The sequence below is a fragment of the Muntiacus reevesi genome, chromosome 8 (assembly GCF_963930625.1).
Source record: "Muntiacus reevesi chromosome 8, mMunRee1.1, whole genome shotgun sequence".
In the NCBI taxonomy this organism is placed as follows: Eukaryota; Metazoa; Chordata; class Mammalia; order Artiodactyla; family Cervidae; genus Muntiacus; species Muntiacus reevesi.
Window position 1 is genome coordinate 74327304 of NC_089256.1, and position 13076 is coordinate 74340379.

At 43.0% G+C, this 13076-nt stretch overlaps 1 protein-coding gene across 1 annotated transcript in view; it reads left to right on the forward strand.

Annotated features, from left to right (window-relative positions):
- The first annotated feature begins 1600 nt into the window (after positions 1 to 1600).
- Positions 1601 to 13076, forward strand: part of LRRC31 (leucine rich repeat containing 31) — a 28997-nt gene continuing 17521 nt past the window's right edge. Inside the window, 3 exon segments of the mRNA XM_065943644.1 lie at positions 1601 to 1787; positions 8039 to 8182; positions 10136 to 10303. Of these exon segments, the coding sequence (XP_065799716.1) occupies positions 1601 to 1787; positions 8039 to 8182; positions 10136 to 10303 (499 nt within the window).

Consider the following 13076-nt stretch of genomic DNA (forward strand, 5'->3'; position numbering starts at 1 on the left):
TCCACTGCAGGGGGCATGGGTTCCATCCCTGATCAGGGCCAAAAATAAATAAATGAAATAATTAAAGTGGTATTCTAGGTATTAGGAACATTCCATTCCCCAAGCATGGAGGTGGGCTCTGCAAGGTCATTGAGGATCCCCTGTGAACAAAATATTTCTTGAACCATTCTGGAATGTAGTACTACAGAAAGACCTATTTTATAGGGAGGGAGCCATGAACATTGTTATTTCAAGAATATCTATTAGGTCCTAGCCTAAGGACAGAATCTAAACTTTAATAGCAGAATCTAAAATTCCATTTATAGTTTTATCCCTTTAGTTTAAGTCTTTAGTACTTAGTTGCGTTGCTCAGTCGTGTCTAACTCTGCAGCCCCATGGACTGTAGCCTGCCAGACTCCTGTGTCCATGGGATTTTCCAGGCAAGAATACTGAAGTGGGTTGCCATTTCTTACTCAGGGGGATCTTCCCTATCCAGGGATGGAACCAGCATCTCTCTTGGATCTTCTGCCTTGACAGGCGGATTCTTTACCACTAGCGCCACCTGGGAAACCCTGCTTAAGTCTTTAATCCTCCTGTAAAATGTAAGGAGATCCCAGGAAGGATGATAGATTAAACCCTCATGAATTTTGAGCCTCAAGTCACACCAGACCCACCCCTAACCTCCAGCCCCCACATCACTTGCTCCAGGCACCCAGAATCCTCTCCTAGAGGCAACCCCAGGCTCCTTTAGGTCTTCATACCTGGAAGCTTTTGAGACGGATTTTTCCTGCCTGGGACACTTTCCCTTCTCTCTTTTTAACTATCTCAAGACCCAGGTAATGTCATTCATTGCTCAGAGTTATGCTCCAAGCCAGGCTTAGTCTAATGGTGGCTTTCCTGACCACGGGGGTCTCTCCTCCCTGACGGCCTTTGTCCCAGGGTAATTATTGGCACATGGGCCCATCTTTCCATCAGGTTAAGACTTAAGTAACATGAGCTGCGTCTTGTTAGTCACTGACGCTTGCGTCAAGAACAGTATCTGGCCCAGAGATGTTCACTTCGTGGAGTGAATTACTTCCTGACTGCCGATGTGTTTTTATGGGAAAAAGTGCAGGGCTGAGTAGGGAAGGTGAAAATGCCAAGAGAAAAGGAACAGTGTGCCAAGAGATGCACCTGGAGTCACTGCAGCAGTCTCCTCTGGGTGACAGTTTTGCAAAGGGCCAGGGAGCTTAGAGGCATGCCAACTTCTTTTATACAATCTCTCTCAGAAGGTAACTACGACTGTTGAAATTTAAAAGGTATCGACACATTGAATGCACTTGTCCAAGAGGTGTTTAAAGAATCGTTTCTCACAATAAAATAGGGCAAAGTCTCAAACTCAAATTTGCTTTGGATTTGTATCTGCTGCCATCTGTTAGTTCCAGGATCCTGGGTTACGTCCTTCTTATTACTACGTTAAACATTACCAGCAATAAGAACAGAAAGAGGAAACAAAAACGTGTGTAGGGAAGTTGGATTTCACAGAGGCTTGACAGTCTTATTCTCTTTTCTTGCTGAAATCCTAGAAAACAGAAAACCACAGGAAGATGGCTTATTGAGAAAGACCCTATTCAACTTGACCATGAGTTGAACAAGGAAAAAAAGTTCCTCAGATAGAGAAACTACACCCCAGGCTCCAGTTGTCGACGAGAGCATCAGGGGGTCAAAATCCAGGTTCCCCAAAGCTGGAAGCAGAAAAGAGTGCATTGACCCTAAAACAACTGATTCCCAATCCCAGGACAAGACACTGAAGACAATCTCAGACATTGGTAAGCTTCTGCCTGATGTTATTTCTTAATTTTTTAGAACAGTTTTCTCCCCTAAGGGCTTCTCTGGTGGCTCAGAGGTAAAGAATCAGCTTGTGATGCAGGAGTTGCAAGAGAAGTAGTTTCGATCCCTGGGTTGGAAAGATCCCCTGGAGGAGGGCATGGCAACCCACTCAAGTATTTTTTCCTGGAGAATCCCATGGACAGAGGAGCCTGGTGGGCTACAGTCCATAGGGTCACAAAGAATTGGACATGACTGAAGTGACTTAGCATTCTCTCCTAAAGAGATGACATGAGTTAAATGACATCTAATATAATAAAATCTGTTCTAAACATATATTTTGTTAAATGTTTTAAATAATTTGCTCATTTTACTTTTAAATTATCAAAGGTCACTATGTCACAGAAAGGTTTAGAGAAAAATACCCAGTTTCCTTTCATTTTAACACAAAGTGCTATCTCTTCAAGATTCTTTTCAGATTCTTTTCATATGCATATATCTACGGTCAACCAACCAGCCAACAAATATTGAGTACCTCCTACGTGCCAGTCACTTATTAGAAATATAGCCATGAAAAAGAGAACCTTACGTACAAAAAGAACCAAAAGCAGGCATACTTTTTGTGTGATAAGTCATATGAAAACCAATAAGCAATCTAAGGAGAGAGCGAATGATGGGCTGGGGTAATTTTAGATGCAGTTGGCAGGAAGGAGTTTCTGATTTAGTAGCAGAAACTCTGAGCTGAGATCTGAAAGTCAGCCACATAGAATGAATGAAACCAGGCATATAGATATTTTAGGGAGTAGCTTTCCAGGCAAAGTGATCTGTGAATGCAAAGGCCCAATATGGGAGTGAGCCTGGAGTGCTTGAGAGCTGGCCAGGATGTTAGGGATGCTGAAGCAGGATGAGAGATGGAGAGAGGAAAGAGTAGTAAGAGACTAGTCAGAGAGGTAGCAGAGGCCAAATGGACATACTTTGCACAATTAGAAGAGCTTATAAACCCCCCTGAGCTTACATGGAGACGTGATCCTACTTCTGGGACTTATACTGTTCAGTTCTCACATGGTTGCATGATGTTCATGTGCCTACTTTTGACAGTGGCATAATATTCCATTCCATGCCTATGGTAAAATTACTTAAGTTCCTCTTTTTGCCCTTTGGTGAATGAATATCTTTGGCTTTCCCTCTCCCTTGTCTTCTGCTTCCCTGTGTTACACTAAATAGCTGAAAGTTCCCAGCACAGAGATTACAAATTCAAGGGTTATGAAAATATTGCCAATCTCTCTCTAAAGTCAAGACATACACAGGGTCATCAATACATTATTAGAGTAAATGTATTTTTCAAGCATTTATACTTTTCATGCAAACACATATAAAAGAGAGAACAGTACGAGTCCCCATGATCACCTCCCTCTAACAATTATCAACCCATGGCCAGTCTTATTTCATTTATACTTACCCCCATGTCTGTCAGATTATTGGTACCAAATACCGGAAATATCACTTTACCAGTGAGCAGTTTGAATATATTTTTGAAAGTAGAAAATTAAGAAGTCTATCTTTAAAAGAAGGTAATCAGAAAGTTGTTGCTATTTGTTCTAAAATATGACTTGGGGCTTTAGGAACTTGGTTAATGGATACCCATGTAGTAGTGCTCAGTTGTGTCTGAGTTTTTTGCAACCCCATGGACTGTAGCCTGCCAGGCTCCTCTGTCCATAGGATTTCACAGGCAAGAACACTGGATTGGGTTGCCATTTCCTCCTCCAGGGAATCTTCCCAACCCAGGGATCAAACCTGCATCTCCTCTGCCAGCAAGTGGATTCTTGGGAAGCCCCAATGGATACCTACTATCATGATTAAATTAACAGTGCGGTCAGCTGGTTATCTCAGCTGGCCAATACCAGCCCCTCAAGATGTGTGTGGCTTCTCCATTTTCATTTCTCCCCAGACTCAGCGGCCCCTGGAGTTACATGAATTGTCCCCCAGATGGCTCTGGGACCTGGTTGGTCTTCTCTGTTGCTGTCCTGGCTTTCTTGTCTATTGCATGGACCACTGCTGCTGTTTCCTACCTGGTTTCTCTCCTCCTGGTCTTGCCAGCCTGTCCCCCACACTTCCGCCGGATGCTCTTTCTAAACCACAGATGTCTTCCACTGGTTTGAAATTCTTCACTGAGTCTTTCTTGCCTTGAAGAGAAAGTCTATATTCCCAAGCATGATCTTCATGGTGTTTGTGGTAAGCTGAATATCTCTTCATGGCCTCTGCCTTCCCCCAGCCTCACATTCATCCTCTACTGCTGATATTCTGATTTACTTGCTGTTTCCTGATCTGGCCACATTCCCCCAGAACAGTTCCCTGTGCCAAAAAAGACCTTCCCTTGTGTCTCTATTCTCCCTCTGCACCCCTCCCCCACTTATCCCTTCCTCCTGACCACCCACCTGGCTGACTCCAACTCATCTTTAAGGTGCAATTTATCTACCACTTTCACTTAGGCTTCCCTGGCGGCTCAGACAGTGAAGAACTTGCCCGCAATGGGGGAGAACTGGGTTTGATCCCTGGGTTGGAAAGATCCCCTGGAGAGGGAAATGGCAACCCGCTTCAGTATTCTTACCTGGAGAATGGCATGGACAGAGGAGCCTGGTGGGCTACAGCCCACGGGGTTGCAAAGAGTTGGACATGACTGAGCGATTAATACTTTCACTTGGAAGCTTGCCAAGACCCATCCCAAGAACGGAAGCATTTACTGTCTCTACCCTGGGCCCCCTGGCACCCCTGCTGGCCTCCACCCTGTTTTTCCTCTGTACTGTGACCCTGGCTCTCTCATCTGTCTCCTCCATCAGACAGGTAGCTCCTTGATAACAGGAGCTTGTTATCTTGATTCCTTGCACTGCACCACCCACGTTGCAAACATATAATCATGTTTTATGAGAGTATTAGGATTCTTGGTTGTAAACAGCAAAAGCCAACCTCTCCAGGTTTAGCTTGGAAAAGAACTAAGGTGAGAAGATCCTGCTTGGCTCACAGAATCTCCTGGAGAAGCAAGAATTTGGTTCAGCAGAACAGCAGCCAGAAAAGGCACTGAATCACTCCACGGAGCTGCTCACATGTGGTCACTTTGCCCCCTCCACGGAGCACCAGCCCTCCTGTAGCAACAGCCAACCTGTAGCAGATCTGACTCATCTCTTATATATATATTGAGCTGTGACATAAGATATTTTTTGAAGGAAGAGTTTCATAGATTTAAAAAAACATATATATGGTCTGTAAGGCGATGTGTGGGGGCCTCAAAAACTGGTACTCATATTTATACTTAGGTGTTTTGATACAGATTTATCATCTTGATTTTGGTAATTGAGGAACTATAAAGCTAATATTCATTCATTCAGTCATTTAGCTATTTGTTCATTCAACAGTGTTTACAAAGTATGTATCATGTCAAAGGTATTGTAGAGGCCCATCTTCCTGGGAAGGTTCAGCAACTTTAAGTCACTACACTCCTGATAAATGATCCAGGTGGGAACTATAGTTTCCATTTTAGATGAGTAAACCAAGGCTCAGAGAAGTTAAATGACTTGCTTACCTGATGGACCCACGAGTTGATCCAGGTTTTCCAGTTGGGCTGCCTTGGACTTGCCAATCATATAAAATATATATTACAGAGCACCCAAGTAGGATGTGGTCTGCAAAGGGATTTCAGAATCTGTCGGTTGGTGGGCTGCACCCTGCTGGCCTGCAAATCTTGTAGCTGCCCCGACTTAAGACCAAAGAAAAAGCCTGGTGACAGCAATAGAGGCATCAGTGTTCATTGGTTAGGGGCATCTTACAGAAAGGTCCTGGAGTCACAGCCCACCATGTGTGACAGACAATGGGCAGGACATGGCCGCAGCCTTGATATTCACCAGGAGAAGGAGGCTCCCATTTATAGGGGAGGTGGGCTCATCAGTAACCAGGGAAGCCAGCAGCTGGGGCATGGGGCAAGCAGGCAGCCAGTTACTGATAAAGCCCTGTAATTAAGAGGATTGGATAGTCATGTGAGGAAAGCAGGGCCTGGTCAAGCAGGGGATGGACAGAGATCAAGAGAACAACCATCCTTACTGGCCTAGCCATCATTGGTGGTGGTGACCTTGGAGAAGCAATTTATTTGCCCATGTGAGCGTGGCAACCAGAAAGTGGAGGATTAATTGGTAACTGTGTTGAAGAAGTGGGGCCAGCAAGCACACTCCACTCTTTTCAAACATTTGACAGTAAAGGAAATGATTGACAGAACAGTGGCTTGAGGAGAAAACAGAAAAAGAAGGCTTGGTGAAGCTGGAACTTGAGCACGGTTGTACGTTGAACCTACAGAGATGAAAAAGCTAAAAGAAAAAAAGGAGCACCATAAGACATAATGCAGAGAAAAAAATTTTAAGCACAAAAATTTAAAAAACACACATAATGGGCTTTGGAGCAGATTGTTCTGGGTTCAAATTCTGACTCTGCTGCTGACCAATTAACAGTCTGAGTCTCAGCTTCCAAATCTATGAGACAGTGTGCTTATGACTCCTTGCATCAAGTGTACACAAAATGTTCTGTCCTCACTGGCATGTTAGAGGCAGTCCCTCCTCGTCCCCCTCATCCATAACTCGCCTCTGTCCACCTCAAATTAGGGTTGTCAGAAAAAGAAAAATACCTGCATTATTTGGGATGTACTTTTACTAAACAATGATTCTTCGTTTATCAGAAGTTTAAGGTTAATTGGACATGGTATTATTGTTTTTCTTATAAATAAAATACCTTGTATCCAACTTACTATAATAAAAATTGAAGGCCAGAGTGAAGAGGTGAACAGTGGGAGGATGATGCTGCCTCTTGCTGGTAGAATGTGGCAACACCAACCATCCTATCAAAGATGTACAGCCTGTAGGTGGTATTCTTAAGAATGGTAAGCGATTCATATCAATGTATGACAAAACCCACTGAAAAAAAAAAAAAAAAGAATGGCAAGCCACTAGACCCACTGCAGAAGAGAGATGGAGTCTTTATTATCCTGCTAATATTTTAGTCTAAATTTACTACTATGGTAATGCTGCTATTTTTTCATTTTCCCTGATGCCAATATACTTCTTTTTCTCTATATGAGTTGTATACTTTTTTGTTAGGGTTAGTAGAGTATTACTGTACATTCTGAACTTATGTTTTCCTATTGGATTCCAGTATGCATGCTGTTTGTATGTATTTTATTTATTTATTTGGTCTGACCACACGGCATGCAGGATTTAAGTTCCCTGACAAGGGATTGAACCCATGCCTCCTGTGGTGGGAGTGTGGACTATTAACTATTGCACCAACAGGGAAGTCCGTATATGTATTATCACTACAAGACCTCATTAAAGTCACTGTCTGTACATGCTTATTCATTTTGTCTTACAAAAGTATAGTATGTTCCACATGTGGCTAACATGTTGACACATGCAGTAGTAAACAATAAAATTGACGCATTTATTAATTATGAATTAATAAAATTAGTATAGTCCATGGGGTTGCAAAGAGTCAGACATGACTGAGAGACTAACATACACACAAAATTATAGCTTTTTATTTTTATTTAATTTTTTAAATGTTAGTGACATGTTAGTGCAGCATTATTACAGAGGAACTTGGCAAGGGTGTTACATATGTCCCTAAAAAAAAAAAAAGTACTTAATAACAAAGACAAATGAGGTTTTCTAAATATATTCTCTGACAAAAGTTGAGAAAATACAAAAGCTCTTGTAGACACTACTCTCTCTGGATTTATCAGTTGAAAGGTCTAGGAATGAGCAGCAGGTGCTTCATTTGCTCCCTTTAGCCATCTGAGGCTCGTTGGGAGTGACTGCAATGTTCCCCCTTCCTCGTCTATCCTGTTAGGAGGCCAGCATGTGGGCACCTCCCCCAGGAGTGCGTTCACCAAAGATGTCTGTGCATCCTTCCAGCAGAGCTGTCTCAAACGCGGTGCTAACAAGTTTACCACTTCGTCTAGGAACATGATTCAGCCTCCATGCAAGAAGCCCAGGTCAGGCCATGAAAGAAGAGCCTCTGAGTTCCTCAGGCTCCATTGTAGGAAAGGGGTCCCTAGAGCAGCCAGTGTTGAGCACCAGCCACAGGGACAGAGGTCAGGTTTTGTCTCCTTCTGAGTTGAGGTTTCACAGAGGACTCGGTCACAGTTGTCTGTCTTCTCACGTGTCTCATCTTTAATACTGTCATTCACAGCAAATTCTTCTTTATTCTTATCATACAGCCAAGACTCTCACTTCAGAAACAGAATTGGGATCCAGGATGGAGGAAAACGAGTGGTTTCTGCAGAAGCTGGGCAGAAAGGCTGTCAACAAGTGTCTAGATGTGAACAACTGCAGGCTGACAGCAGCGGATGTGGGGGAGACGGGTCTGTATGGAGTCGACCTTATCCAGAGGCAGAAGGGTGCAGAGGACTGAGCTGAGCAGGCAAAGCACTCCGACCTCACTTGGTAACCCGAGGTCTGCAGGGTGGCATAGACAATTCGGGAAGAGCAGCTACATCGCTAATTTTTTTTTTAAGTCAATTGATTCTTCCTCAAGTTTCAAAGATTTGAGCCCAAGTTTAGGAGGGAGGTTTGTTTTCCCTGAGCAATTTTACCTCTCTACTAATTACCTTTAACTCTCTGAAATTCATCTGCTCCTGCATAGGATATAAACTCATCCATAAAAGCAAGCCCTACTGGGAATTTAAAGGGGCATCATGTTGCTGTCTGTGGAATGAAAAGTACCATTCCTAGTGATTACAGCTCACATCTTTTTTTACACAAGAGTACAACTACTGTTTGTGACACTCCAGTAGGAGTTTGGTTGCAAAGAATCCTCTCCCCAACAACACCATCATCACCTTCTTAAAGAATCTCTTTTTTCGGATATCTTAAGTCAAGTATTTAATCACATTAAATGTGTCTACCAACAGAGGAATCAAAAGAACTGCGTTTTGAGTGAGGGGGGTCGGTCCTTGACTATTTTAATGAAAATCCATGCCATTACATTTGAGACAGATCTCTTAACAGGAAACTATAACCATGCCTGTGGTTCTCAAATGCCTGTGTACATGTCAGAATCTTGTAGAAGCTATGGAAATGCAGATGCTTGAGTCCAACCCAAACCCACTGAACTGAAATCTTCCAGAGTGGGTCCCAGGAATCCTGGTTTTTTGCCTTTTAATGTGTTCAATAGACTTTCGTACTTTGTAAAGTTAGGATCATGGTAAACAAAATGAAATTGCTGAAATGCTTTGGGCTTTCCTGATGACTCAGACAGTGAAGAATCTACCTGTAATGTGGGAGACCTGGGTTCAATCCCTGGGCTGGGAAGATTCCCTGGAGAAGGAAATGGCAACCCACTCCAGTATTCTTGCCTGGAGAATCCCAAGGACAGAGGAGCCTGGTGGACTATAGTACATGTAGTCACAAAGAGTAGGTAGGACATGACTAAGCGACTAATGCTTTGCATGCTGGTAAAAAGAAAACATAAACAAAGTTTTGCCCCTAAGTATGTGTTCAGAATTTCTTCAGAATGGTGGAAGGTCAGGAATTGCTGTGCCTGTAGCTCTAGAAGCTCACCATGTAACGTCTAAATCCTGCCACTATTTTGACATCCAAGATATTTATTTAAAGCAAGGAAGCAAAGACACCTTCCAACCTCGACTCTGGCATTTCCACTCTCAAGTCTTGTTGCCGCAGGAGATAAAGATAACCTTGGAGAATTTTGTTCACGGAGAGCAGCTTCACTTTTCATGGGCAATGGAGGAGACTCAGAGAAGGTTCTGGTCAGGCTTTGTGCCTGTCTAAACCTCCCCATGTTGGCCCATGTAGGTATAACAGGAGGTTTGTAAGACGGCGCTACCCAGGTGATCTAGATAAGGAAAAAAGAGTTGATGGGCACGGTCTGAGCAATCCTGGCCAGTGGACTGTTCCCCAAGCCTTCAACTTGAAGATCCAATAGAATGACAGGGTGATGGTTGTTAGAGGGTTTGCAAAATAAAAGGACCAGTATACACATTGTAGTGACAGCGATAGTAACGATTGTAGTTGAATTACCATTTCCACTACAGTAAAGGAATTATTATGAAATCTCAGAGAAACACCACTGCCTTTTCAGAATGCAGTTATTTGGCAGAATTAAAAAAGGTCCCAAGAAATAGGATATGTAATATCACAACATCTCCAGTTGCACCCCTGACGGAGCCCTGCTGTGTGGAAAGTCAGCCCGTCCATCCTTCTATCCTCTTACAGAACAACAAGCAGTAGATGGATCCTGTTTACTACAAGTCACAAATTCCACATGTAAATCTGTCTTTTCTTGTGTTCACTTCTAGTTGCTTTGCTGCCTTCTCTCCCAGACTTGGAAAAACTGGATATTTCCTGGAATGATGTCATAGGTGGAAACCTCCATGTATTCACCCAGCAAATGCATCTTGTCAGCAAGTTAAAAATCCTGAGGCTGGGTAGTTGCAGACTTACCGCTGAGGATGTTCGGGCACTGGGTATGATGAATACTTCCCTTGATAGAGTGCTTGCCTGGAAGGATCTCTGCAATCCAAACCCTCAAGGGCAAATTACCTGGGTGACCACTCCCTGTGGATTCCCATGGACGAGGATGAAAGCGCTGTCCGTACATGATGCAATGCTGTGTTGAGGATTTGCATACTTTCTAGAGAACTGTGTAACCTGCACCCTGAATTGCACTAAGCCCTGGGATAAAGAGGGGAACAGGCTGACCAAGCCTCTGGGCTCAGGGAGTTTAAATGGAAATAATAATTGCAAATTTTTTGCTCACTCTGGGTCTGTTACCTCATCTGTCACACAGAGAAATTGGGATAGAAAAATGAAGTTCCTTTCCAATTTCAAAATACTTTTCTGTTTTCCCATTCCTATTTTTAAAAAATTGATCAAAACAAGATTTTTCAAATAATGGTTTAAGTAGAACCAGAACCTCAGTTAAGTTAGTTTTGTATATTGAACATTGAATAACCTAAAATGTAGGCTAAAATTTGTCATGCTGCTAACCCGGCTGCTTTACTGGAATGCTTGCTGATTTTAGATGCCAGACATACTTTTTTAGTCTTCTTTTCATCTCAAGTCTTTATTTCAATGATGTATTTTGATCATTCACATCTTGGCAAAGATTTCTGTAAAAGCAACAAAACTTATGCCAATGTCTTTTCTCTAAACTGGAGGAGGAAATGGCAATCCACCCTAGTATTGTCAGAAATATCCCATGGACAGAGGAGCTTGGTGGGCTACAGTCCATGGGGGTCACAGAGTCAGACATGACTGAGCATGCACAGATGCACTTCTCTCTAATCATTCCCTAGAAAATGGCCAGATCCTAGTTCAAATCCTGGTCCCACTTCTAACTACTTTTGTGACCATGGACAAAACAACCTTTCCGAGCCTCGGTTTTATTACCTCTGAAGTGGGAATGATATCCACCTCAAAAAATTGTGAGGATTAAATAATTTTTATAAAGTACCTACTACATGCTTGACACATAGTAGGCGCTCAATAATCGATAAGTCCCTCTTTCCCTATTTCCCCATCCAAAATTACCTTTCTGTGGTTTTCTATGGTCAATTTAGCCTCACGGGTTAGCAGCTGGTTATCATGTAGCAGAGCCTCAAATTTAACATACTGTTACTCAGTCATGAAAAGAAGTATAGTTTCTTTATTTTTGACTAATCTAATCTTTTTCATGATCCTCCAACCTTAAGGAACCAAAAGTTAAATTTTCTTTAATGTTTACATTTAATTAATTAATTTTAATTTTATTTTTGTAGGCACTGGGTCTTCATTGCACAGACATTTCTCTAGTTGTGGCAAGTGGGATCTACTCTCTAGTTGCAGGGCATGAGTTTCTCACTGTGGCAGCTTCTCTTGTTGAGGAGCACAGGCTTTAGGGCACTCAGCTTCAGTAGTTGTGGCACAGGAGCCTAGTTGCCCCGAGGCATGTGGAATCTTCCCTGACTAGGAATCGAACCAGTGTCCCCTGCATTTCAAGGAAGATTCTTTACCACAGACCACAAGGGAAACCCAGCAAGTGGAATTTCTACCCTGGGACTCACTCCAAACTCATCTGGTCCAGGAGAGGGTCTGCAAACTTGTCACTGATATTCTGTGTCCTTTTCCCTCTCCTCAAGAAGTTATCCTGTCTGGAAGGACTTCTGTATCCTCTTCACCAGGAGGAGCTTTCTTATCATCCATACTCTACTTAGCTGTAATGGCAGATGGGGCATAAGAAAAGTAGGAGAGTAAATGGTTTATTGTTAAGAAGCATAAATCAGGAGTCATTCCAACATTATTACACCTGCTACAATTGCTTAGTGCAGGATGGCAAGTGTATAGCGCTCCAATATTAGACGTACTACAGACAATCATGCCCTCTTTCTCCCTGATCCTGGGCATGCCTCAGGGCTATTAAAGTCACACCCCATTGACTGGCAATGGCATACAAAGTGATACCTGTTTATCGACTTATGTTGTTAAACTTCCTGAAGAATTTGCATTTTTAAGTGGGGTTCTTGGACTCCAAAAACCTTAAAGTGAAAGTTGCTAAGTCATGTCTGACTCTTTGCAACCCCATGAACTGTACAGTCCATGATACTAGAATATAGTCCAGAATACTAGAGTGGGTAGCCTTTTCCTTCTCCAGGGATCTTCCCAACCCAGGGATCGAACCCAGGTATCCTGCATTGCATCGAATTCTTTACCAGCTGAGCCACAAGGGAAGCCTGAAAAACCTTAAACTATAGACTAAATAATCTGTGGCAGAAGTTCACGCCCAGTATCCAGCAGTAGAATAGAGGTTTCTGGACTCAGTTGGACCTTCCAACACTCTTAATTGGTGTTCAGATTGACTCCACATGTTGAGAAAGTACATTTTCTGTGTGTGCAGCTCACCATTCTGTTCTGCCCCCAAAGCAATGACAATCATTCCTAAGGGCTGATCCCCCATTCTCTCCCGGCTTCCACTCTGTAGCCCTCAAGTGTTTCCTGTGTGAAATGGTGTCAGAAATGCTAAGTTTCATCCCTGCTCACTGCATCCTTCTTTACCCTAGGGTTGTCATGAGCTGCTTGCATCCCAAGGCATGATGAGCTGCTAATGCCTGCTGCTGCTGCTAAGTCGCTTCAGTCGTGTCTGACTCTGTGCGACCCCATAGACGGCAGCCCACCAGGCTCCACTGTCCCTGGGATTCTCCAGGCAAGAACACTGGAGTGGGTGCCGTTTCCTTTTCCAATGAATGAAAATGAAAAGTGAAA